Source organism: Pangasianodon hypophthalmus, chromosome 5 (assembly GCF_027358585.1).
Source record: "Pangasianodon hypophthalmus isolate fPanHyp1 chromosome 5, fPanHyp1.pri, whole genome shotgun sequence".
NCBI lineage: Eukaryota > Metazoa > Chordata > Actinopteri > Siluriformes > Pangasiidae > Pangasianodon > Pangasianodon hypophthalmus.
In genome coordinates this window covers 19,279,980-19,306,019 of record NC_069714.1, presented here as the reverse complement: position 1 = coordinate 19,306,019, position 26,040 = coordinate 19,279,980, and the positions used below count along the sequence as shown (strand labels likewise).

The 26,040-nt window shown below is 39.1% G+C and overlaps 1 protein-coding gene across 6 annotated transcripts in view; it reads left to right on the top strand.

Moving 5' to 3' along the window:
- The window catches only part of LOC113526313 (bromodomain adjacent to zinc finger domain protein 2B), a 53,822-nt gene extending 30,608 nt beyond the window's left edge, over nt 1-23,214 (top strand). For 2 of the 6 annotated variants that reach the window (XM_026913254.3, XM_026913253.3), the window contains 32 exons: nt 58-252; nt 1,705-2,193; nt 4,163-4,658; nt 4,786-5,064; nt 5,281-5,335; nt 5,870-5,978; nt 6,803-6,904; nt 7,536-7,746; nt 8,125-8,217; nt 8,594-8,655; nt 9,033-9,098; nt 10,984-11,049; nt 11,483-11,527; nt 11,750-11,782; nt 12,772-12,837; nt 13,160-13,300; nt 13,726-13,980; nt 15,023-15,246; nt 15,365-15,439; nt 15,551-15,782; nt 15,945-16,007; nt 16,130-16,274; nt 16,468-17,129; nt 17,237-17,444; nt 17,554-17,709; nt 18,139-18,299; nt 18,386-18,654; nt 19,622-19,757; nt 19,958-20,104; nt 20,384-20,673; nt 21,102-21,245; nt 22,002-23,214. In XM_026913254.3, the coding sequence (XP_026769055.3) occupies nt 58-252; nt 1,705-2,193; nt 4,163-4,658; nt 4,786-5,064; nt 5,281-5,335; nt 5,870-5,978; nt 6,803-6,904; nt 7,536-7,746; nt 8,125-8,217; nt 8,594-8,655; nt 9,033-9,098; nt 10,984-11,049; nt 11,483-11,527; nt 11,750-11,782; nt 12,772-12,837; nt 13,160-13,300; nt 13,726-13,980; nt 15,023-15,246; nt 15,365-15,439; nt 15,551-15,782; nt 15,945-16,007; nt 16,130-16,274; nt 16,468-17,129; nt 17,237-17,444; nt 17,554-17,709; nt 18,139-18,299; nt 18,386-18,654; nt 19,622-19,757; nt 19,958-20,104; nt 20,384-20,673; nt 21,102-21,245; nt 22,002-22,158 (5,832 nt within the window). In that variant the 3' untranslated portion in view covers nt 22,159-23,214. Of the gene's footprint in view, nt 1-57; nt 253-1,704; nt 2,194-2,481; nt 2,593-4,162; nt 4,659-4,785; nt 5,065-5,280; nt 5,336-5,869; nt 5,979-6,802; nt 6,905-7,535; nt 7,747-8,124; nt 8,218-8,593; nt 8,656-9,032; nt 9,099-10,983; nt 11,050-11,482; nt 11,528-11,749; nt 11,783-12,771; nt 12,838-13,159; nt 13,301-13,725; nt 13,981-15,022; nt 15,247-15,364; nt 15,440-15,550; nt 15,783-15,944; nt 16,008-16,129; nt 16,275-16,467; nt 17,130-17,236; nt 17,445-17,553; nt 17,710-18,138; nt 18,300-18,385; nt 18,655-19,621; nt 19,758-19,957; nt 20,105-20,383; nt 20,674-21,101; nt 21,246-22,001 lie in introns of those variants that run through there. The other 4 variants (XM_026913256.3, XM_026913259.3, XM_026913257.3 and 1 more) reach the window with 4 other exon arrangements.
- Nucleotides 23,215-26,040: the final 2,826 nt, after the last annotated feature.

Here is a 26,040-nt window from a genome sequence, read left to right as displayed (position 1 = left end):
AATGAGTCGTGTATATGTGTGGACTATGATATGTCATGTCACTTCTCTCCATGACAGAAACTCTGTATGACAGTGCCAGAGATTTCCAGCAACAGTGATAGCCAATCAGGATCCAGTTCTGACAGCTCCAGTGACACACTCAGCAGTTTGGGCTCTGTCGACCTGGAGAATGAAGATGATGATGAGGATCTGAGTGTATGCAGCATAGACTCAGACTCTCAGAGAGGACAAAGAGTGAGCAGGACGGTTAAGGTGTGTCATCCAAATTACTGATGCATAATAATGCATAAGTTAGATAAATTGATAAATGTTTTGTTGTACTGGCAACTTTTTCGATGGTCTTAGGTCATTAAATGTGAGTAGGTTGCTGTTCTGTGATTAGATGTTACCTGGAATCCATGCCAGACACTACAAATAAGCAACATGTGTGCATAGTATAAAGGGACTTTCTGTGTAAACCACACTGTGGATCAGCTCCATTCTGTAGCCACTACCGGCAAGAAAATAGCAAAAACACATTACGCTTTTATGATGGAAAGTAACTATTGTACATATCAGTGTCAGCAGAATATGGAAGATGTGATAACACTTTGTATTACAGTTCTCTTAACTGACATTACCACCTTAATACATTAGTTAACATAAACAAACCATAAACGTCAGCAATAATACACCATAAATAAAATCAACAAAGTAACACTTGCATTAATTGTTGTTTTTTTAAACAATAATCCAAGTAACCAAGTCAAATAATCAGCATGTGCATTAAGCAGTGTTCATATCATCAGTAACTAAAATTAAGCCTACAATTGCCAACATGAACTTAAATGTGCCAAATTTAAGAACTGAGGCAAGTTCCAATATTTACACCTGGAGATCAGAGTTAAATAAGTTGTCAGCATTTAGTAATATTCTGTCATTTATTTTTTTGCTAATTTACATGAACTTACATTTAGTCTTGGATTTAATAAACATTAATCAGTGCAAGTGTATTTTGTTAACATTAAAATCATACATCAATCAATACATGGATTAACTTACTTCTGGTTTAGTAGTTCAGAAGTTCATGTTTTTTTGAGTGTTAACTAATGCAGTAAATATTGTTAGTTAAGGAAAACTGACTGTAAAAATACAACCAAAAATGTGACAGGGAGCCAATGAGCCAGTAGCATATTTGTGTTTATTCCTATCCCCATTTTTGAGTAATGGGAATCATTACACTTTGCTCTGTAGCTACAGCCTGTGCAATCATAAAATAAATTATGAAATAGATTTACAATGTTTATAAAGCTGTAGTGAATGGATTTCAAAGGCCTTTATGCTTTTCCCACACATCCAATTAATAGATGGGACTGTGCTTTTATAAATCTGCAACCCACAGAGTTAGTGTGAATAGAACCAATAGGTAAAACAAAAGCACACCTGTTCCTTGAACCACTAAAAACACTTAGTGTTAATTGGCCTTTAGGCGAGTCAGATCTGTTCGAGAGGTCAGGCGTGCATGCGCGTGCGTGTGTGTGTGCGTGTGTGTGTGCGCGTGTGTGTGCGCGTGTGTGTGCGCGTGTGTGTGCGCGTGTGTGTGCGCGTGTGTGTGCGTGTGTGTGTGTGTGCGCGTGTGCATGCTCTGGATTGTGTTTGAGACGGACATCAATTGTAGTACTTGGGTGGATCTTGTGTGACCCGTTTCTTTCCTCTTCCCATCAGGACTCCTCACAGATGGACCAACCTACAGGTTGCTTTTCTAGTAGACCAGATATGTGCTCTATGGACCTAACACAATCCCAGGCAGCTCCATTACTCTTCCACAGCTCAGAAACCAGAGAAGAGCACAGCAAACACACCAGTGTCATCCAGGCCACAGGAGTAGCAGGCAGCACCAACGCTTTCTCCCTCCTTCCACAGCCCAACCGAGATGCCTTGTCCAAACCTTTGTGTCTCACTTTGTCTTCCAAACCTTCCTCACTATCGTCTTCTCCCAAACCTCTCTCTGTGTCTTCATCTCCAAAGCATCGCTCTGTCTCTGAATCTCCAAAACCACTTTCTCTTGCCCTCTGTCCAAAGCCAACATCTCTCTCCTCCTCTCCCAACACCTCCAACATCACCTCCTCACCCAAACCTTCATCCTTAATGAAAGCCAGGAGTTCTCCAGACAAGTCCCTCCTGCACATCAGTGACTTTAATCAGCACAAGCAGGTAACAGACTGCCTCTCTCTCACTGCTTTACACACTTATCCATCTCACTTTGACATTTCTAGCACTGGATTGCAGATCAGTCAGCATATACAATTATAATGAACCAGCACACGAGAAATGATACTGAGTCAAATGGCAATATTTATTATAATGATGTATGCACAACCTGAGTGTAAGTTTAAGCAGACTGTGTATTCCCCAAGGTCCTCCTGTGTAACTTACCATAACACCATGTTTTATTTATATTGTTTTTCAGTTTATTCTTAAGAGTCGCTCAGTTTATGGCATGCAGCCTTGAAAAGGCCAGTGTATGTACATGTGTCTGAGACAAATGTGGGACAGGCATGCAGGCAGAAGTAAGATTTCTTAGATGAGGGGGCAAGTGGAAGACAACCTCAGGTATACATGAGTTTGTATGCACTTCTCAGGTAATAATACAATTTTTGTAATCATTTGGTGCAGTTGTTCTAGTCTGTCAGGGCAAGGTGTGGTGGAATTTCATAGTGCAGGGTTAAAGATATCCATCTTTCTTTTCCACAAAGAAGATGCTGGCTGATGCAGAAGACACTGTCCAATGGATGAAGCCCTGCCTTAGGGCCTCATTGATTTACTCCCATATAGCAGCATTTCGTTGCCAGATTAGAGCTGACTCGGAAGGGTGGCAGAGTAGCCCCTGGGAGGAGGTCAGTGGCACAGTCCCCTGAGCAAAGGAGAGGAAGTCCTGTGGCTTAGCTCTTAAAGACCCTAGGTCAGGTTGTGTACTCTTGAGGTTTTTATACCCCCTCTGGGCCCTCAATGAAGTTAGAACTCCACTAGAGCTGGAAGCCACAATCCTTGCATTTGTGTGACCAAGCTACAATTTCCCAGTAAGTCTAGGAAATATATGGGTTGTGGATCTCCAGCCATGGTAATTCCAGAGCAGACTACTGTGGTAAGAAAAGGACATAAATACTAGGGTTTCGTAATGGGAAGGTTGTAGGCCTGCTTGTGCCAGCAGAGTTGCGTGCTAGTTTCTAATCAGCTATGCTTGTATCCTTGCCATCATTATTTTCCCTATTGCAAACAAATTGGAATCTGAACGGATGAGGAAATGCATTTTATTATGAATTCACTGACTGAAAACACAGGCAAGGAGAGTCACACCTGCCTCCTGTGTGGCAGGCTGTTTAGATATGAAGTATTAAGAAGGTGGTATTTATACAGCTTGTGCTGAGGGTGGTGATGGCAGACAGATGCTGGTACTCAAAGGAATAATGGATCCATGTCGAGCATACCTCTTTTCAACATACACATACATTGAATAATATAGGACCACTCACACAAGACAGGGTGTTGAAAAAGGCTAGAATTAGCTAGAAAAGCAGCAAATAATGTTGCTGGTTAATAGCCATATCTGCCATGTCGATACTATTCTGTTTGTTTAAATACACTTTCATAATGTGGATTTTTAAAATATTCTGTAGTTTTTTTCCTTGCTTCAGACTAAGTACAAATAAACATTATTTGAATACAGACACCCTGAGTGTGTTATGGCAGATCATTGTAGCATTGTAGTTGTGGCAACGTTACCTGTCTTAGCATCTTAAGTCTCATAATTACACCATAATGAACATGGCACCATGATATCATGCATTCATCCTTTTTTTTTTTTTGCAAGGAAATATAACTTAAGTGCAATAACCAAAAATAAAAAAAAAAATTTAAGAGCAAAAATTAAATTAAACAATACATAAAAATATTTTTACATTTTTCCAAAATATGTATTTTGGAACACACAAGAAATTAGAATCTCATGCTTTATAGTAACAGTAGATATTTTATTAAATTTGTAGTTATGTTATGCTATTAAATTTGTAATAAAAGAATGTTCTTTGCAATACTGCTTCCATACTTTCCATTTAATAAAATTAATTAATCAAAGTGCTTGTTCTGTTATTAAATCTTTTATGTACACCATTTGCCCCCACAGGCAAAGGAACACCAAGAAGCAGATAAATCCCTGAAGATAAGTATGTCATCCTCCTCACCATCACCTCAGAGTAGTCCTAAGCTCAAATCCCCCAATCCCCAGCACTCCAACCTGTTTCTCACCTCCACCCTGCTGAAGAAGTCTCCCCATCTTAATGGAGTTGTTCAGAGTACTGTGCAGGATGCTCCCTTGGCACTTATTACCAAACCTCGCTCTGACAGCTCTAAAACCCCAGATAAGCCTTTACTAGCAGCCACCAGTCCCTGCTTTAACACCCCCATCAACCTGAGCACTGGAGCCAGACAGTCTTCCTCTGGACCTCCTGCCTCAGACCGAGTCTCCACACAGCGACAGTCCCATAGGGCAAACACAGGGTCACTGCTCCAGGGGAAAATGTTCAGGGAAATGGAGTCTAACATTCCCAGCAGCAAAGACTCAGATGATTCAGGGGAATATGAGGATGATGAAGAGGAAGATTTAAGTGACAGTCTGTCAGGTTAGTATAGTTAAAATGTGCCACACTAGTGTGAATTTGTGTGTAGAAGCTATATTGTTTGTAATCTGCTATTAATATCAATTATCACATGTGATAATGAACCTATGCTTACTTTCATTCTCTATAGGCTCTGGCAGTAACCTGGATACTGACTCTGATAATGATGAGGAAGATATTGAAGATGACGAAATGGATACCGACACAGAGAGTCACACAGAGAGCATGCCACTTAAGCTCACTAAAAGCCCAACCTCTTTGACAGACCCTTCTACTGGCAAGATCAACAGCTCCAGTTCACTTAACTTGCAAATCAATAAACCTGCTAAGACTTCGCAAACTGTGAACAGATCTTGGGCTCTGACCTATCACAGCACCCCAAGCTCATCGTGTGTGGCCACGCCCCCAGGTAGATAATACACTCAAAACAGCCTTCATTAGAGTCGCCATAAAAACACTCATCTTAGATCTTAACCTAACTTCTTGTGATATGTTTACACTTACCATAAAAAATCTTGGAAATACATGAAATTAGATTATGCCAGCATAAGAAAAGAGATTACTTGGACATAATTTGTTTGTTAGTTTTGAGCACTAATTACTGGTGGTTGTTTTCCCCTTTCAGCAAAGAGAAGAAGAGTGACAGATGAGCAGGCACTGCGTAGGCCTCTTGAACACGGGTAAGAGATCCGGTCACTGTAAAAGAGCTGTAATGCAGGCAAAAGATACACTTAGCATCAAAAAGCGATTGCCTCACACAGTAAAAGAAGGTCGCTAAAATGATCAAAGGGGGCGGGGGGGGGTATAGTCTCGGCCCATGCTCCACTTAAGTCAGGCTCAGACTTGCTTGACTAAAGCCATGGCACCTGTCCAGAGGAGAAAAGAAGAAAGCACCACTGTTTCTGGCTTCTGTCCTTCCTCCACCCATCCATCCATGCTTCCTCCCATGATGGAGTCTGTTGGCACTCAAACACAGTGACTACAGGTCTCTGGAGTGTTCCGGTGTGTGACTCACAGCTGGCCAAGCCTGCTGCACCTCATTTGAATAACTGCTCTGAGTTGTGCCAGGCTTCTGTAGTGAGTGAATCTGACACCTTCACTAAGACAGTGTAGGCAGGTAGAACAAGACAAATTATAGTGATTACTTAGTCAGTGTGTATGCATGTGTGAGTAGTGTTACTGGTACAGTTCTGAACCAAATCACTACTTTCTAGGTGGAAAAGAGAGACCCGGATCAGGAATATCTGTGGGCGTGTGCAGGGAGAAGTGGCCTACTATGCTCCCTGTGGCAAAAAACTCAAACAGTACCCAGATGTAATGAAGGTAAGAATCCATCCTGCTGGAGAATGATTTGTTTACAGTTTCTGTCAGGATCCCAATATCTACAGTTTCTGAGCTCACTTTATCTTAAGAAAGTTCCAATTTTATTTTTGAGTAATAGCACATCCTGAAATGTTTTATTCATCTTATACCATAACAATTTGTTAATATTTACATTTAATTGTATTTAATGTTGTGGAATTTCTAGGAAACAAGCTATTTCCCGGTATCAGTTATGTTATATGACCTATAAACAGTCAATCCCTCCACAGCCTCTCTTTTTTTCCGTCTTTGTCTTTAAGTTAATAAGATAAAGATCTCTGTCTTGAAGCCTGTCCCATTGCAGAAAACATACTGACCATTACAAAGCACTGACACCAGGAACTCCTTTCATAAATGTTAAATAAAACAACTCCTCACAGAAACCTTCATCATATCATTGATTATATGTTTTACTTTTATTAAATAACACTTTTTTATTTATTTATTAGGCTTAGATTATGTGGAGCCCTGTGAATTAGCTGTTAGTATAGAAATGATAACATATTAGAATGAATGCATTAATATAAACCTGTGATTTAAATTACAGCTGACACTAGAGCTGCTGTAATAGAAAATAAATCAACACTTTATGGCCAATCAAATTTGAGATTTCAACAACACTGTGGTATAAACTGTGATAAAATACCCTCTGTAGACTGGATATGGGATCTATATTTATATAATGTAATATTTATGTGTATACTAGTGTATATGACCAAACTGTATCTAAGTTAGGTACTTCGATAAGGTTTTCCTTATGCTGTCTCTCTCTTGTACATTTGTAGTACTTAACAAGAAATGGAATAAGTGAGATCACACGTGACCATTTTAGCTTCAGTGCTAAAATAAGGGTTGGCAACTTCTATGAAGCTCGAGAAGGACCCGAGGTGATTCCCTGTTCATTTTATATTCATTGCCTGTCATTTCAGTCTTAATTGTAAATGAGGAATATTCTTTGGTCTGACTGCATGGGAAACATTCTGTTGTAATCTTGTGTGTGTGAACACTTTTACAATTTTGACAGTTAAAAGTGATTTATGCAACAATTTAAAGAATGTCTGAAATAGCAGAACAGAACAGGAAACGCTGCTTTCTGTAATAATATGAAACAACCACAACTGAACAGGCCACTAGAAGGTCAGGTTTTTCCTCCCATATAACAGCCTTTATTAACACTATTATTTCCACCTCCTGTGGTAGGATTAGCCACTAGTTCTTACTCACAAACAGTCTGACAATTGCAGAGTTGAAGAGATAGATAGTGGAAAATATACAATCCAGAATGCAGGTGGGGGAAAAAAATTAAAGATACTTGACAAGAAGCTTGACAAGTTCCATTGTTTTTTTTTTAAATTGTTGCTGTGGTGATGTAAACACCTTTTTGAATGTCTGATAGACTAGTTTTGGGTTATATATTTATGTACCCTATCATTAATTATAGAATGAATTGTTCTGAAAACAGTGTTGTTGATGAGTGATTTGTGTTTAGTGGGCTGATTATGTCCTGCTGATTTCCAGGGTTTGCAGTGGTGCTTGCTGAAAGCGGACGAGATTGTTCCCTGTATCTTGGCAATGGAGGTACATAGAGGTCATCCTAAGAGTCTGGAGCTCCAGCGTCATGATGATCCCTTCCATTCTCACCGAAGGAAAAGACGACCACCTAGTGTGGGTGAGACTGAGGTGGCTAATGCTGCGTTGATTAAACTACAGCGGAAACTGGAGGCACAGGGTAAGAGTCCACTTTCTTCAGTTGCTCTCAGGATTCTGAATGGCATTCTGCTCCCTCTAGAGCTCTTTTAACATGATAGAATAAGGCTACTTACTCAAGCTGTAAGCTGCAAAGACAGGATATTTGGAATATAACATATGTATCTGTAGTGTGTAATATGAGCTCTATAAATCCTCTACTATAATTTGTAAAATAAAGATGGATTTTGTGCAATTACAGCCATTAGTGATGTATCATGAAAACACACATATTGTTAAGCCCATTAGGCGAAAGCAGCATGCTTCCTGTATTTTTTGCTACTTGTTATCCTTTTGGACATTATGTTGGCCAAAGAGCAAATGAACATTCACTCTCCACTTCCTGTTTTCTGTGGGTCAGAGATTGCACGGCAGGCTGCTCAGATAAAGATGATGAGAAAGCTGGAAAAAAGGGCTCTTGCACAAGCTGCTAAAGAGGCCAAAAGACAAAAAGGTAAAGCCATTATACACTGCACAGCTTGGATGCATTTCGTATTGACAGGTCTGCTGAGCATGTAATTTAGAAATCTTTCAGTGTATACAGTATGTTTGCTTTAAAATCGGTGTATCACTGCTAAGTTCTTAGTGATCAGATAGATTCAGATGATCCTTCATGGGTCAGATGTCACTGCACACGTCACTCATTTCTAGATTTAAATCCAAACCTCCTGCTGTCTCCCAGTTTACCCATGTTCATAACTATCGTTGTGACTCACGCTCTCACTATGACAGGGTGTGATTTAGCAAAAACTCCCAGTCAAAATAAATCTCTAAATCTCTAAATCTAGGGTCACAGGCACTAGATCTAAGCATGTGTTGTGTGATTTCAGCCCTGCTGGCAGCAGAGGAGAAGCGCAAGCAGAAAGAGCAGCTGAAGATTCTAAAGCAGCAGGTAGAGGCTTCATTCATGCTTTTTTCCCCACACTGATGCACACAACATGCACAACGCCACTTCTCAGAAGCAGCCCCACATTTCCACTTGTCCTGCACTAGCAACATACAGCCTAATAATGTGGGGACCTCATTTCTATTCTGAGTATGATTTTGGGGACAACAAACAAATGAGTTTTTATTTGGTGTGTGGATGCACATTCTGAGATTTTTACTGTATATAAAAAAAATTACCAGTTTTTTTTTTTTTTTTTTTTTAAACAGTTTTAAAATGCATTAACATTAGAGGCCTAAATAAAGTCAACATCAGCTACCTGAGCTTGTTCTTGTTTTTACTCTCTTTTTTTTCCATGTTCAATCTTCATCACTGCCTAACAGGAGAAGGTCAGGAGACTTGAACAAATTCGTGTCGAGAAGGAGCTTCGAGCTCAGCAGATACTTGAGGTAAAAACAAACACATCGGTAGTGAAGCAGAATTATGATTCAGATCTGCATTATAATGGCATGTCACAAAAGAGACTAATCATATTATTATATACATTATAAATATTATAAACACACATAAAAATAACAAAAATACTAAAATATTGCTTTTAATAAAAGTTTTAACCTTGTACTCTTCAGAGTGTTTTTTTTTTTTTTATACATAACAGAAGGCTATACCATTGTTGAGGGATTTTAAAAGAAAATGCTCTTTCACTAGTTTTTGTTTCATGTTTTGTTTCATTCTTCAAAATATCAGTAATCTCTGAATGGTAAAATAAACTCTATTTATTCTAGACCAAAGCCAGTGAATTCAGCTGAGGGAAACTGAACAACCTCAGAATTATGTCTGCAGTTTTGTTGCCCATAGTGTGAAGATGCCACATTTGATAAGCTACATTAACAGCCACTTGTAAAGCATGCAATTACATATTTAAATCTAAACCTAATTATACTTTCTCTCTTACGCCTCTCTTTAAATCTCCCGAAGTGTTTTGTCATGTTCAAGTTAATGGGTTGAAAGAGTGGTTGACTTCTGACCTGGAGTATGTTTGTAATATTAATCAGCCAATTCTACAGAAAGGGTGAGTTCAGTATCCTCACCCACACAAAACAGGAAAACCTCAACCACAAAATTCAGATTGCTGTTAAACTATTAAAATGCCGTTGCTAGTTGGGAAATTTTACACCGTATTATGAAATAAATATTTCACCATACATCAGCATACCATGTTCTCTGGCTTAGTAGAAGGGCTGCAGCAAACTATTGCTTTTATACTTGACTAATGTGTGGACTTTTTTTGGATAATCAGGTAATCTAGTGATTATCTCTCTGTTTCAGTGACAATAAAATAATTAAATTATAAATGAGGAATTTGATACATTTTAATAATGACACATGAACCAAAAAAAGTGAAGATTCAGCTGAAGTATGCTCATCTTTCTCACTGCTCTGATGGACTAAATGTAGCAAAAATTTTACACACCTTTTTAAAACACAATATTGCTACGCTAATATTATTACATATTTTACTACTTTGACTGTAAAATTGCTAAAACATCAAGCGGCTTCCAGAAAACATTAAGTAATATGAGGTTAATGTTAATAAGCAGGAGCCAAAAACATGGTGCTTTCATTTTAAATGTTCCTGCATCATTACTTTCAAATAAACTGGCTATTATATCACCAGGTAAATGTTTTTTCCTGTGTATGGTCTAAACACTCCTGGCTCTGGTCTTGAGTAACCATAATTTTGCAGCTGGTAGTCTGTTTCTTGTGTTCATTGAAAAGAAAACCTCAGTAGTATATTGCATTCTATCCAAAAATAGAGGCTGTCATCTTTCATAATGCGTTTCTTTATGGTTGGGGAATTAGACCAGGTAAGTTCATTAGAGAAAGGTGGGTACAATCAGATATTTGTGTGACAGGAAAAAAAACCACACACACACAAGTGCCTCTGCTGCTTCAGTGGTATATTCCATTCATTCTACCCAAAAAATAGAGACTGCATATTTTTTCATAATGCATTTCTTTATGGTTGGTAAAAAAAAATCCACATCAATGAATTTTCACTACAGACGAAGTCTGTTTTTTTTTTTTTTTTTTTTTTTTTTTTTTTTGTAGCTCTCAGTAAATAGTACTGAATAATAAAATGGTGTGCCATGGTTGGTCTGTGGGGTCAGGTAGTCTCAGAATGTATAGGTTTAAAAAAAAAACAAAAAAAAAAACACGTACCATCTGTATGATCAGATGTGCCATAAAATAAACAGCAAACACTGATGCCAGACTAGCACTTACTTTCAGCTGTTAAGTTTGATGGATAAAACTCCTTGTTCTGTATTTCAGGCAAAAAGGAGAAAGAAGGAGGAGGCCATCAATGCAAAAACACTAGAAGCTGAGAAACGAATGAAGGTGACGGTGATTATACTGTGTTCTGTATGTGTTTTTTGTGCTCGTGTGTGTGCATGTGTATGTGTGTGTTGTAATGAACTCAGTTGGTCCATACTTGTGTGGCTTCAGGTATATTTCTCATATATGACGAGCAGACCTGTTCTAAATTAATAACAGCACAGACTGAGGCTCTCTATGTTTGAGTAACTCCCCTCTTTCCATTTTACTACACTTGGGCGCGCACACACACACACACACACACACATAGTCTGAAGCTGTCACACTGGGCCAACCAAGTTAACAGACTTTTTCAAGACAGGTTTTTATATATTTAAATAGAAACCAAATTATTGTCTTGGTTTTGTCTTTAAACCTCTTGCTCAGACCCCATGCTTTCTGTGTCTCTGTGTCTCTGTATGTCTGTATGTCTGTTGTTTGTACTGTCTTTCTTCAGGAGAAGGAACTGCGCAGGCAACAGGCATTCATTCTGAAGCAACAGGTATTCATTAACAGGTCTTTTAGCTTTTGTCTGCTATAAAGGGCAACTTAATCAAAAACATTGTTCTGTGGCTCTCCCTTGGATATCTCCCATGTTTCACTGTTCATTCTTTTAACGTTCTTGTGGCATTTGGGGTACCGCCCACTTTGGGAACTGCTCATGAAGGTGGTTAAATGTCATTTTGTCTCTCTCTCTTAATTCTTTGCCAACTCTTTCTGGCAGGAATTGGAGAGGCATAGACTAGAAATGGTATGGGTATGTTTACTTTTGTACATCTCCCACTACGTTGTGACTTATTTGTGATGTGGTTGCCCATTGTAATGCGTAAGCAGGCTGCTGTCATGCCTACGTTTCCTTTGCATGGCTGTCATTATGTTACACACTGTACATTTTCTGGCTGTGCCAGGGAGAGAGAAATAGTGTATATACTCTTCCAGAGTGACCAAGTGGTATTACCAAGACATAATGATTTCCACTGATCAGTAATTCATTCAAAACATGGCATCCAAAACACTGATTTTTGTTTTTGTAATAATTTTGTGGTAAAATAATGTCAATACATTTGTCCAAATGTGATAGGTACCATAAGGGCTTGCACTTTTAATTATCACTATTTTAGGTGTTTTTTTTCTCCCCCCAAAATGTCTGTTTAATTGTCATCCACTTACAAATCATACAGTTTTAACCTAGCTTTACTCTGGGCTCATGAAATTATGCAGCACTGACAAGTTTCACACATCCGTGTAGACATATACGTGTCTATCAAATCAGTTTAATGTCTGACTTGTTTGAGTGACGCATTTTGTTAAACAACTGGGAGGAAGGACACAGTACTTATTGTGAAGCATTCTCCCACATCTCCCTCCCTTGTGCAGCTTACTGTGCTCTAAAGGGCAGCATGTAGAAACCTTCAGTTTAATGAATAACACTTGTCTGAACCAAAGACGGTTCTACATTTTACTGTCAGATGTTGAAGATCTGATGAGTACTGGCTTTGCACTTTTGCTTTATTTATACATCTTAGCAATACTGCCTCCATACACTGCACTGTATGTCAAGCATCTACCTGTTGCCTTATTCTTTTTCATTTGTTACACTTGATTTAGCTTTCCTGTGCTTGGGCTAATCTAAATTGCCTTGTTTTCATTTTCATTTATGTTTTTGTACTTTATTACTAAGGTTATGCCATACATGTATTTATGTTCATGCGTGTTATGGTAAGTGGTGTGTTTGTGGTGTTGTAGGAACGGGAGAGACGAAAGCAGCACATGATGCTGACAAAAGTCATGGAGGCTCGGAAGAGAGCTGAGGTGTGTCAGGAATTACACAATGATTACCATTTTTGTTTGTAAAATAACATACATTTGTTCAGCAACATAGGAAATGAGGAGCAGCTATTTCCCTTACTTTCTGTTCAAGTGTGCGCAAAGATGACATACAATTAACCCTTGTCCTACACCTTTACCTCACAGCTGTCTGTCACTCAATCAGTCTTTCACTTTGACTCTCATTTCTAAAGTATATGAAATGCATTATAAATGCATTCTTTGAGTAATTTCCAGTGAAAGTGTCAGGTTGAATAGTAGTGACTTCTGGCTACAAGCTATTCACTCTAGTGTACTCTGGCTACAGGAACGAGAGCGCCTGAAGCAGGAGAAGAGAGATGAGAAACGCCTAAACAAAGAGCGCAAACTGGAGCTCAGGCGGCTGGAACTAGAGATGGTTAAAGAGCTGAACAAACCCAATGAAGACATGTGTCTATCAGATCAGAAGGTATTTTTGTGCCATCATCATTCCCCACTCCCCAGCTGCATTTTTAAAAACTCAGTATGGATGTTTTATGACTCCATCTGTTTCTTGGAGATTTCTGTTTTGATTTTTCATTTGCATCCTCTATTACATTACATGCTCAATGTCTAATACAGTCAAAATGGGTCTGTGGAATTTGGATGACTGCATTGCCATCTAGTGGCTACAGAACTACTACAGCTCAATAGATGACCTCTACATATAAGTTAATTGAATCTGGCAATAGTTGCTAATTTGCTTTTTGAGGGCAAGATGCAGAGCAAGCTGTGTATCAGCAGAAAGCTGCACATATTGTGGGTGATTCTGAGCATGTCGGTGTACCTTTTAAAATAATATTATTTAATAATATATTAAAATAATCTTCATCTTCTTTTCATCATCTCCTGTAGGTTCTGCCTGAGCTGTCGCGGTTACCAGGTCTTCTTTTACCGGATAGCTGTTTTGGGGACTGCCTGATGGTGATGCAGTTCCTGCGCTGCTTTGGGAAGGTGCTGCATTTGGACCGCAGCACTAAGCTGCCCACCCTTCACATGATGCAGGCAGGACTCCTCAACCTAAGCCCCAGTGCAGGTCAGCTGCAGGATCTGGTCATTGGCTTGCTCTCTGCTGCAGTGTGTGATCCAGGCTTTCCACCAGGATCAGTGGTGAGGAACATGTGCACACACAAACCTTCACTCATAAATGTGATTCAGTTCAAATGGTGCCCCCACATCAACAGTGCCAAAAGAACTGATGTTATTCTGTGTAATCATATTGGCCAGCACACTATAGAATGGAAGCACTGAAGAAGTGAATGTAATTGAATGTAAATTGAAATTGGTGTAAAGAGATCTTACTGTTAGGCCTGTGGAACAGAATAGCAGCAAACCTTTTAGTACAGTGTGTAATTTGCAGTATGCTATGGCATAAGGGCATAAGTGCATGGGTGCAAGAAGATGGAGGTGGTTTCTTGTACCTACTGCAGTAACACAGGGCACCTGGTGAGCAGTGCCAGGGGAAAGAAAGCTGCAGGGGCATTAAGAGTCCAGGAGTATATAAGGAAGTAAGCCCTGGGAAGGTAAGGACAATGTCAGGTCCCATCGAAGTCATACATGATTAGATCGGACACTTCAGAGGTCAGGCTAGGAGCCATATCGCTGCTATACAAATCACGCTGCTGTACCATCAGGAAACTCCGAGACGATATTCAACCATAGAGAAGATACGTCTGGTGATTGATTATTTGGAGGATTAGGAAGTTGATCAGTTATCTCTGAGGTACTTATATAACCTTACATAGAGATTACCTAGTCTACTTCAAATTACTCAATTACCAAATCATGAGCTGGAACCACACCATTGCTCAAATTCAGCATCAGACTGCAAGCAATCAGGAAGACAGATAATGTTGGAAACAGATAATTTGAGTAAATGCTGTAAGGGATGCTATGGATACTGCCACGGTACATCAGCCAAGCAGCAGTTGTGTAGAGACTTTCTTATTCATTGTTGTGTTTTTATTGTCTGTGTCATTTTTTGTTTCCATCAGTTTAATTTTTACTTTGCCATATAATTTTATAGTGTGCTTTAACTATGCGTCATAAGACACTAAGCTATCATAAACAGCTTTGAAAAAAAACTTTTAGCTATTATCACTTTATCTGTATAGTTTAATCACTCTATTCTTTTATGTTTGTTGTTTGGTAGGCTAAAACAGCTCTTGGTGAGCATGTTTCCAGTGTGGAGATAAACCGGGAGAACATGTCAGAGATTTTGCAGATCTACATGGCCGCTCACTGCAGTCAGACAGAGCTCTCACCATTGGTAGAGAGTTTAAAGACCAAAGGCTTTCAGGCCCACACCCCGCCTCAGAAAGCCTCCATGATGGCTTTCTTGGTCAATGAGCTGGCCAGCAGCAGGAGTGTGGTTGCGTAAGCCCTTTAACGTCTCACACACACATACATACCGGGAAAAGAAAAAAAAACAGTTTATTAACGTAATTACTCTGATGGTACATTTGATTCTTTTTTTTTTCCTTCTGTTCGGCAGGGAAATTGACAAAAGTATTGACCATATGACAAACCTACGGAAAGAAAAATGTGTCAATGAGAGTAGCCTTCGCAAGTAAGTAGTACACAGGAATAATCTAGTTTTGATTAACTGATGACATAGATTCAGTGTAAAATGACTGTCAGTCATTTTATGTAAGTCATGAGGATAAAATTGTGTGTGTAGACTGAGAAGCATCTATGCTAAACGGACTGGGAAGCGTGATAGCAGTGTAGGAGGCGAAGAGAGCCAGGCATTGGGAACACCTACCACTGGTCACAAACGCAAGAGAAAGGTTGGAGGCATTGAGGAAGATGATGATGAGGATGATGACAGTAATGATCTAGGAGAGGAGGACGAAGATGAAGAGGAAGATGGAGGAAAGAAACGCAAGAAAACTGAGACATGTGAGGAAGAGGTATGTAGGTGCATATTAGACAATTGGCTCTGAAAATAAATGGAGAGTCAAAAAACTGGCATCATCCATCTAAACAAAGGTTTCATTACAAATATTTATATAATAATTGGCTTGTTTTAGACTGCTGTCTGTTTCATATGAATAGCTGTTTGGTTTTTTCAGGATGATGAGGATCCAACAGCCAGTGTGGAAGAGCTAGAGAAACAAATAGAGAAATTAGCCAAGGTAAACACATATAAACAAATAAAAGTATTATTATTATTATTATTATTATTATTATTAGTGGGATTCATTTGAGGTGCTGGTAAAAGATACATAATTTTAATGGCAACACTTGTTCTTTGTAGCAACAGCTTCTGATCCGCCGTAAGCTGTTTGAGTCCTCCCATTCCCTGCATTCGATGATGCTAGGGCAGGATCGCTATAAGAGGCGCTACTGGGCCCTTCCTCAGTGCGGAGGGGTGTTTGTTGAAAGTACAGTGAGCAGAGAGGGTAAGAATAACATAACATTTATTTCGAATGTCACTTCATCTAAAACACACACTGGCAATTAAAATATAGAAATATTTTATTCAGTACCATAGCATTAATATTACTAAGATTACTTGCTAGTATAGCACTAACTATTGTGGATCCCTATGTATGAAGTGATATGATGACTGGAGTTTTGTCTTTGTTTTTTCAGATCCTCAAGGGCTTCAGCAAGAGTCTGAGAGGTTGCAGAGTGCTCAGTGGATTTCAGTGAAAGAGGAACCCACAGAGGTACCAGCTAAGAAACCTTATGACAGTCCACAGGCAAAGCATGAAAATTCCTGTCTGGATGTACAGCAGGAGAATGGCTCGCTCAATCTGTTCCTGCAGAAGCCAAGTTCTTTTTCCAAACTCAGCAAACTGCTAGCGGTCGCAAAGAAATCCTGCAGTGATCCTCAAGGCGTAATTTCCACTGTTTCCCACTTACCTACAAATGCTTCACCAATGATACCCAACAGCCCCTCTACTAACTTAAACCGGGAAACTAAATCTGAGGTCAGTACTCTTCAACTAAGCCCTGCCCACGTTGGCAGTCGGCAACATCATCTTCATAGTGACCAACTCTATAGTACGCTGGCAGAGAAACATGCTCACTGGTTCAGCCTGCTGCCACGTTCACCATGCGATGAGTTTTCTTTGACAACCAGTTCTACAAATCCATCATCCTGCAGTGCCAAAGCCTCATCACCTGCCACCAGCAACAGTATAACCCAGTCCACCTCCGCTTTCTCCTCCGGCAACAGCCAGAACATCACCTCTTCTGTCAGCCCCTCTGCTACTGCACCACTCAGTAACTTTTTAATAGAAGGACTTCAGGTATGTGTACTGTTTACCCTGCATTCGCACAAGCAAATGACAAAGTGACAGCAACAAAAGAAAAAGGAGACAGGATGAGAATTAAGAGAGATCCTTTTTATTTGCAGATGAAGCACATGATGGGCCTGCCATTTCCTCTCTGGCAACCTGAAGTGATCAGTCCAAATATGACCTTCAAGGGCTTGTCCATGCCCTTCCTGACCCCCAGTGTGGCCATCAGTAAGAGTGAGTCCCCAGTACCATCGGGTGAGAAATCCCCTGCTCTAGAAGTGGCCAAAAGCCAAGACCTCCCCTCTCCACTACCTATTCCACAAGGTAGGACAGCAACACTGACTACTGCATTCATATATTCCTGTAAATGCTTAAGATTTTGCTTCTGTGCTTTGAATGCTAGCTTAACGCATACTGTATGTACACACTGTAGAGATGCTCACTGGGTGGTGGAAGGTGTCCAGCTCTGAAGAGTTAAGCCAAATAGTAAGTGCCTGTCACCCTCGTGGGATCAGAGAGAGAGTCCTACAGAAACAAATCCAGAAATACATGGAGTACCTCACTCAAGTCTGTGCCAAGAACAAAGACGGTAAACTCTATACCTCACAGATAGTTAGAGATGCACATTGTAATGTTTAAGAGTTTCTAGACCTGTAGTAATAATATTTTCATCTGGCTAGTTTGATTATTCTGTTTACATTTTTCTGACGCAGAAATTAGTTCTAATTAGCGTTGCCCATTTTGTTGAACAGCAACCCAACAGCTGTATATAGCTTCAACAGAAGGGGTGTGTGTGGCTAGGTGGGATTGGAGTGTTTGTCAGTGTTTTCCTGCCAACTGCAGATTCTTACAAACTGCTCCTTTAACTAATCTGCTAACTCAATAATTTACAGCTGATATGATCATTTAGTTTCCATCTCCATGAAACAGCTTATGTTTAAAAAAAAAAAAAAAAAAAAAAGATTTTTGGGCGATTTGTAGAGACTAACTACAGTGTTTCATCTTTGTATGTGTATAGCTACTGTGATTGATGTACGTGAGCTGGAGCAGAGCCAGGTGTGCGAGGAGACGGTGCAGAGATGGTGTGTTGAGGAGCACGCCATGGATATGGACATTGCTGTGCTGCAACAGGTGGAAGAGCTGGAGCGCAGAGTCACCTCCGCCAGCCTACAGGTCAAAGTAAGTGTCTTTTTGCTGCTTCTACCAATTCCTCAAATAGACACTTAGGTGCATAGGTACATTTTCCTATCTTTTCTGTTGATCAGGGATGGATGCCCACAGAGCCACAGTCAGAGAGGGAAGACCTGCTCTATTATGAGCACAAGGCTGTGGGCAAGAATGAAAGCACAGACATTGTGCGACACGCCAATAATCCACTGGACATAGCAGTGGCGCACCTGTTCGAGCTGGAGCGGAACATCGAAAGAAGGTACCTGAAGAGTCCCTTAAGCACCACCATCCAGATCACTCTGGATAACCGGGGTATGGTTAGCATACCGGCTCCTGCGACAACAGCTAGTGCTGAGTGTGATGGGTAGGTCATCCAGCATCTCAGTTGCCTCCATCATTGTACTCCTTTGCTTGTGTGCTTGCGCTTTCTCTCTCTCTCTCTCTCTCTCTGTCTCTGTCTCTCTCTCCAGTGAGATCCTGTCACTTATGCTGGCTGCTCTTCCTTTTTCCACCTGCCATCTGTCACCTTACCTCCTCTCACTACTCTGCATATATGGCTTGCACTTGCACTGTGAATGACTTGTGCATTATATTTGCTTGCATCACATTGGTATATTGTAAACTTGGTTGGTCACATCCATCAACAGTTTGCCATATACAAACTCAGTGACTCTCTGTACTTTGTGAACCAGATTTTTGACAGAGAAACAACATTTTTGAACATTTTGGCTACAACAAGCTATTCAGGATATACTCCCTGGAATTAAAAAATCATGGCATTCTGCCTTGAGAAGAGCACCACACATACAATGATTGACTTTATTATAAGGCTTATCTGGCTTAAAAATGAATGGGAGATAGAAGTTTATAATACAAAGGTAATGAATGGCCAATGATTGATCTTTGGACAGTCAAGTGGCCCTTTCCTTTAAAAATACATGGTTCTTGGCCACAATGAGTGATAATTACCATTTATCATTATCATGACATTATAATGATACAGTAGTAAGAAAATGTTGCATGTTTACCTTTATATGTGTTTGCTGGCATTTTAGCTAGTAAGTCAGTCGGTCATGTTTGGCAAAATTTAAAGGAACTCTCATCCCGTAAACAGAAACAAAATTGCTGCCTCTAATAGAGATTTGAAATTTGTCCAAAAAAATCGGAGCCAAAGAAGACAAATGTGTTTATCTACCCATTAAAATGGGACTTTAACATCAGTGCCTTTTCCTTTTGGGAACTTTTCTATGGGCAGTGCAATTCGCATTAAGTGTGGCTGTGGATGTTCTCTTTGCCCAGTGAGTGTTAAACTGTTTGCTTTTCTCATACAGAGGTGGAGAAGACTTGGCCCCAGGGTTGAAGCTATGGAGGAAAGCACTGCAAGAAGTGCGTAGTGGTGCCCAGCTTTCACTCTGCCTGCAGCAGTTACAGCGTTGTATTGCATGGGAGAGATCCATCATGAAAGTGGTGAGGAAGATACATATACACTGGAACAGTCCACAGTAGTTATGAATAAATAATAATATTAATTTATTCCAATTGGCACTTTTTCCTATCTAAAGTATAGATAAGAGCAATTATGACAGTTATAATGAGAAAAGGCAGGAGGAGCTGTGCTTTGTTCCCTGATAATGCTGAGTGTCAGTGCTGTGTTGTGTTGGTGTCAGTACTGCCAGTTATGCCAGAAGGGGGACAATGAAGAGCTGCTGCTGTTGTGTGATGGCTGTGATAAAGGATGCCACACATACTGCCATAATCCCCAAATCACTACTATACCTGAGGGAGATTGGTTCTGCCCTGCCTGCATAGCCAAGGTTAGGGAAACTGTCCTTTGAATTAAAATAACAAAAAAATACATATACAGTAAAAAAAATTCAAACATTTTGACCTCATGTGATGCATGACAGGATGTTCAATTTACACACAGAGTTACACAAACTGTTCGCTGCTGGTGACCTAAACCACAAACTTCGTGTTTTCAGCAATGTGTTCTTCTTTCCAAAAGACACCTATGCACCTTGTGATGTTTTTTTATTTCTTTCATATATCTTTAATATAACTGTCTATCTCCCCCCCTCACACTTTCTCTGCAGGCAAGTGACTCGCCTCAGAAGAGTAAGAAGCAGGCCAGTCGGAACAGTGGAGGAGGCGAAAAACTGTCTGGAGCCAAACGCAGTAAGAAAGCCTGTGTGACAGGAGAGGGCTCGGAGAATGACACAGCCTGCACCAGTGCCAGCAGCACACCCAAGAAAGGAGGAAAGGAAACAAGAAAGAGAAAAATGGAGGACAACCTTTGCACCAACACCACTAAGCAGGAGAGCGCAACACAAGTTACAAATTCTAAAACAACCCGAGACAACAGTAAAGACCTGGAGCTCTGCAGGTATCAGACACTTCACTCAAAGTGTACACACACGTGTAGTATATCAGCTACTACATATATATATAGTATATTATACTATATATTATAATAATACTATATATATATATATATATATATATATATATATATATATATATATATATATATATATATATATATTAATGTATATATATATATATATATATATATATATATATATATATATATATATATATATTAATGTATATATATATATATATTAATGTATAATCAAGTCTTTGTTTATATATAGCACTGTATAAGTATAAGTATAAGTTCTGTATATATAACATTTACTTGCTTACTTTATAATGTTCTTTATAATTGAGAACATATCTACATATCCTGGTTGGATTTTATTTATTTATTAGTCTAAGTAATTAGTTCATGTGTGCATTATTACTGTGCAGATTGCTTTTGGCAGAGCTGCAAGCTCATCAGGACGCCTGGCCGTTTATGACACCTGTCAATCCCAAATCAGTCCCTGGATACCGCAAAGTCATCAAGAAACCCATGGACTTCTCCACCATTCGTGAGAAACTTTCCAACAGCCAGTATGTATCTCTCCACAAACAAAAGCTTTACTAAATGTGAAACGTAGTACAGGTGTGTGGTGGCCTGGGAAAAACCTTCACATTTAAGATTTTCACATTTTCTTCTATATATAGGTCTGAGAACTACAGGTTTTCTGGAACTGAAATGTGTTTCTCTTTTACATATCTCATCCACAAGTAAGGTTATAGCATTTTAAAATCTGATTACGTCCACATGTGAAAAGAGAAAATTTGCCAGTATCTGATTAAAAGCAGAATTGTTTAGGCTTATGTCCATTTTACTATGGTCATAGCTATCCAAAAAAAAAAAAAACTTACCAAGTATTGACATTCACTCTGTGAGGAAATTGCATTTAGCTAGCAAGACTTTAGACATCTTTAGACTTTTTTTAATCTGGCTCTTTACCCAGCGTGATCTTTGCAAGACATTTCCTGCCGAAAACCCCAATTTTGGCCAAAACAGATTTTTCAGCTTTTTTGTGTTTTTCTTTTTCTTTTTTTTTTCTTTTTTTTTTTTTTTGGGGCTGTTTGATAGATTTCAGGAATTGAGACACCCAGTGGGTTTTCTCAGACCACCACACACATTTAACTTTTGAAGGATGTATTGTCTTCAGCAGCTGTAATTCACTTACTCGTATTTTTGTCTTGCCTTTTGCTAAAATAAGTTTGGTAGGGAAGCAGATACTATACACTGGACATATTCTTGGAAGTTCCAAAAGTGATCTATTTTAATTAGGCATGTGTTTTCATTTTCAGATACCTGAATCTGGAGACTTTCATCATTGATGTTAACTTGGTTTTTGAGAACTGTGAAAAGTTCAATGAGGACAATTCTGACATTGGACGTGCGGGACACAGTATGAGAAGATTTTTTCAGCGGAGATGGACTGAGCTCTTGAAACAAATAAACTAAAATTGTCTGAAAATCCTCAGAAAAGTAGAAATGACTACTGCTGCTTTAAATTTGTGATCAAGCAAGCCTTCATCTTCAAAGTTATCCTTTACTCACTCACTTCACTGGTTTTGATCATGAGCCAAAAGTGCAAGCAGTTCAGCAAGTCCTCATGTTGAATGGTGCAGTATGATAACGTTAATCCAGAGTGTTTCAGATAATATAGGGTGTCTTTTCAAGTGCAATACAAATTCTGTTTCTTTACAGAACTTTTATCAACTACAGCTGGGACTGACAAAAGAGCTTTCCACTCTGTAAAAATATACTTGATGTTTTTCTTTTTTTTTTTTTTAATATAAACTTTACTATTATAGTGAATGTATTGTATTTATTTTTTTTATTATTTATAATTAATTTGGTATTCTTTTTCTATGAAAAGGAAGAACATTTTAAAAATGCATTAAAGCATTTTTAGTAAAATATATATATATATATATATACATATATATATAAAAAGAAATGTTTACACTGTTAGGTGCTTTAATGGTACCAGGAAACACATCACAGTATTGCTGTATAACTGAATTAGCGCAAAAAAAATGTTTTGACCGTTGAAGAACAGAGACTATTAGATGTGTGTGTACATAGTGTCTCCATGTCTAACAATGTGTGTGTGCAATTTTGCAAACATGTTCTTTGCCATTTTTTCTGTTGTCTTTAAAGTAGCATAAATTTAAAATCTTAAGTTAATGAAGAAAATAAGAAAGAGGGAGAAGAGATCATACTGTGACTAAATCGAAATGCCAGACTACACAGAGTTGAAAATTAGCATAATGCATAGTGTTGAGGTATAGTATTGAGCTGTGGGGTTGTAAAGTATGGTTGAAGCATAGTGTTGATGTTTAGGTACGGAGCATAGAGTGAAAATATAGCATTAAGGCATATCATGATGTTAAAGTGTAAACATGAGATTTGAAGCATAGCAATGAATTTTAGTTAAAGTATGAGTTTCAAGTTGGTGCATAATGTTGATACATGAGATGTAACACTTTTAATAATAAACATTCTAACAAAGCAGCTTTACAGAAATCCAGGTATAGATCTAGGTAGCTCCAGGCTCCAAGGAACCTTGAGGGAAAAAAAATCCTCTTCTGGGCAACACTGGATAGTAGGATTTTGATAATTTGTCAAGTGAAAAGGCAATAAGTACTAATTAGGCTGCGTGGGTTAAGAAGGGTCTTGATAAGAACATAAAACAGGTCATGGCAGCAGTTTTTGGAAAGTGCAAGTCTGTAGAGGTGATGTTATCCACTGCAGCAGCAATATGAGTTATAAGCATAGGTAGAGTTTGGGAAGTGCATGGGTAAATCAAAACTGCAGATAATTCTAAGATGAACAAGCAAGAACGAGAGCTGATTAGAGCATCAAGACCATACATACGCTAATGTTGTCACTGTGCAAGTGGGGACTCCTCCAGGCCTAGGGATGACAGCATAAATTAATGGTAGCACCAGAATACGGCACAAGGACTCCCTGAGACATCAGCATCCTATGAGGCTCCATCAACAAACCTGATAATTACATACAAGAGGTGGGACAACAGCATCAACATCAGGTTTACCACAAAGTTTTTTGTCTAATAACTCCCAGATTTGCATCTTCATGTGGAATTAAAGCCTCGAATTAAAGACTGAGGCTGCTGCCATATCCTAAACATACAAGAAAGGCTATTTCATTGCTGGAGAACTTCTTAGAAAATGAAAGCACTATTAAAGGCTGCATTAAAGGCTGGACTAACTGGATGCACCTAGTGGAACATCCAGGGTTATAGTAGTCCAACCAAAAGTAATGAAGTCATGAACTAGTTTTTTCTGCATCCTGTAATGACATTATATTCCTGCCTTGTTCCCAGGATAGCTGTTGGATCCACTGTGTCTAAGATGATGATAACACAGTTACAGAAGGTAAATGGATAAATTCATTTCATTCATTCATCTTCAGTAAGCACTTTATCCTGGTCAGTGTCACAGGGGAACCAGAGGATCCAGAGCCTATACCTGTAACACTGGGTGCAAGGTGGGAATACACCCTGGATTTGACTCCATTGCACCATGCACACATACACTCTTACACCTAGGGAAACTTTTAGGGTAGTCAGTCCCCCTTCCAGCATGCTTTTGGGAGGTGGAAGGAAACCTGAGAACCCAGAAGTAACCTACACAGACATGAGGAGAACATGTGAAACTCCACACAGACAGTTACTGGGATTGATATAGGACCCTGGACCTGTATAATTGGAAAAATGAATGTTTTAAATTTATATATAATCACTGCTACAGACTGTTGGCATCAGTGTTTCAGTGGTTGTCTGGTTCTTGGTTTTTCTATTGTACTGAATAAAAATTTATAATTATTTTTACTGTCTTCTACACAGAGTAATATGTTGTGAGGCAAACCTGCTCTGACATGGTAAAATGACAGATCCACACATCCAACTCCAGTGAGCTTCTCAGACCAGTTCTACTGCCTGGACTGTGTATTCTCCTCAAACATTTACCTTCACTGTTTTAGTTTCTACCTGCGTTTAGTATATGAGAAAATACAGATTAAGGAATCTAAAACTTCCTCTACTGAATCTATGTTTCCATCATCATGGTTCACTCTATCACATGGGCGTACAGCTCTAAAGCTAAAATATGTGTTACTGAGGGAAGAATAATTAAGCATCATTCAACACTCTGAATAAGGTTGAAGTCCACCATTTTGAATTACTGCAGGTCTAAGAAGGATTCCAGGTAAATATAATGGGAAATGTCTCTAAAATGTCTCTTGCTCTATCTAAAAATGCTTTTCAAGTTGCAGTGGAAGATGAATCCATCCATCCATCCATCCATTTTTTGTACCACTTATCCTACACAGGGGAAAAAGGACCTGCACAATCAGTACACACTGAGCATAGAGCTAAAGTGTGGGATGACCGTGTATAACTGAAATGCAGTGGGTAGGGTTTAAGCATAACCATGAAGTTTGGCAGTGAATTTAAGCATGTGGTTAAAGCACAGGGTTGGAGTAGTGTTGAAGCATTGGACTGAAGTGTGGGATTGATTATTTAATTCGTTGTATAAAATTGTGGGATTGAAGTCTAGTTCTAACCGTAGCATTGGAGTTTAGTGTTGAATCCTATAGTCTAACGCTGAAATGGGGGTTAAACATGGGAAACGAAGAAGCCTTGTATTTATATGTAGGCTTTAGATGAAGTCTTAAACCTTGTTTTTTTTTTCAGTATGACTCCTAAACAGTACATCCATAGCTGAATAGTGAATAACACAAGGGTTAAAGAGTAGCCGAGTGTTGCACCATCATGCTGACATGCAGAGTTTGAAGTACAGAGTTGTTTCATGGGGTGATGTATTGAAACCAAAAATGTATGTGTGAGGCATAAGCTTGAAAAGCAGTGTTAAAGCAAGGTAGTGTTAAATAGTAGTATATCTCAACACTCTTAAAATGGCCAGATTATTAAATGCTGGGTTTAGCTTGAGTTTGCTCTCTAAAGCACTTCCCAACTTGAGTAAACAAGTTTCTTTAATCCATAAACACACAAATGTATGTCTTGTGCAGGATGTGTTGAGACGCTAACCTGTAACGACTGTGGACAAAGAGCCAAGTTGGATTGAAAAGTAGTGTTAAAACATACACCCATATGTGGGCCTTCTCCAAACTGTTGCCACAAAGTTGGAAGCACAGAATTATGTAGAATGTGTGTATGCTGTAGCATTAAGATTTCTCTTCACTGGATCTAAGGGACCTAGTCCAAACCTGTTCTAGCATGACAATGCCACTGTGCAGACTGTATGCCACTTCATCAGTGCCCAAATTTACTAATGCTCTGGTGTCTGAATGGAC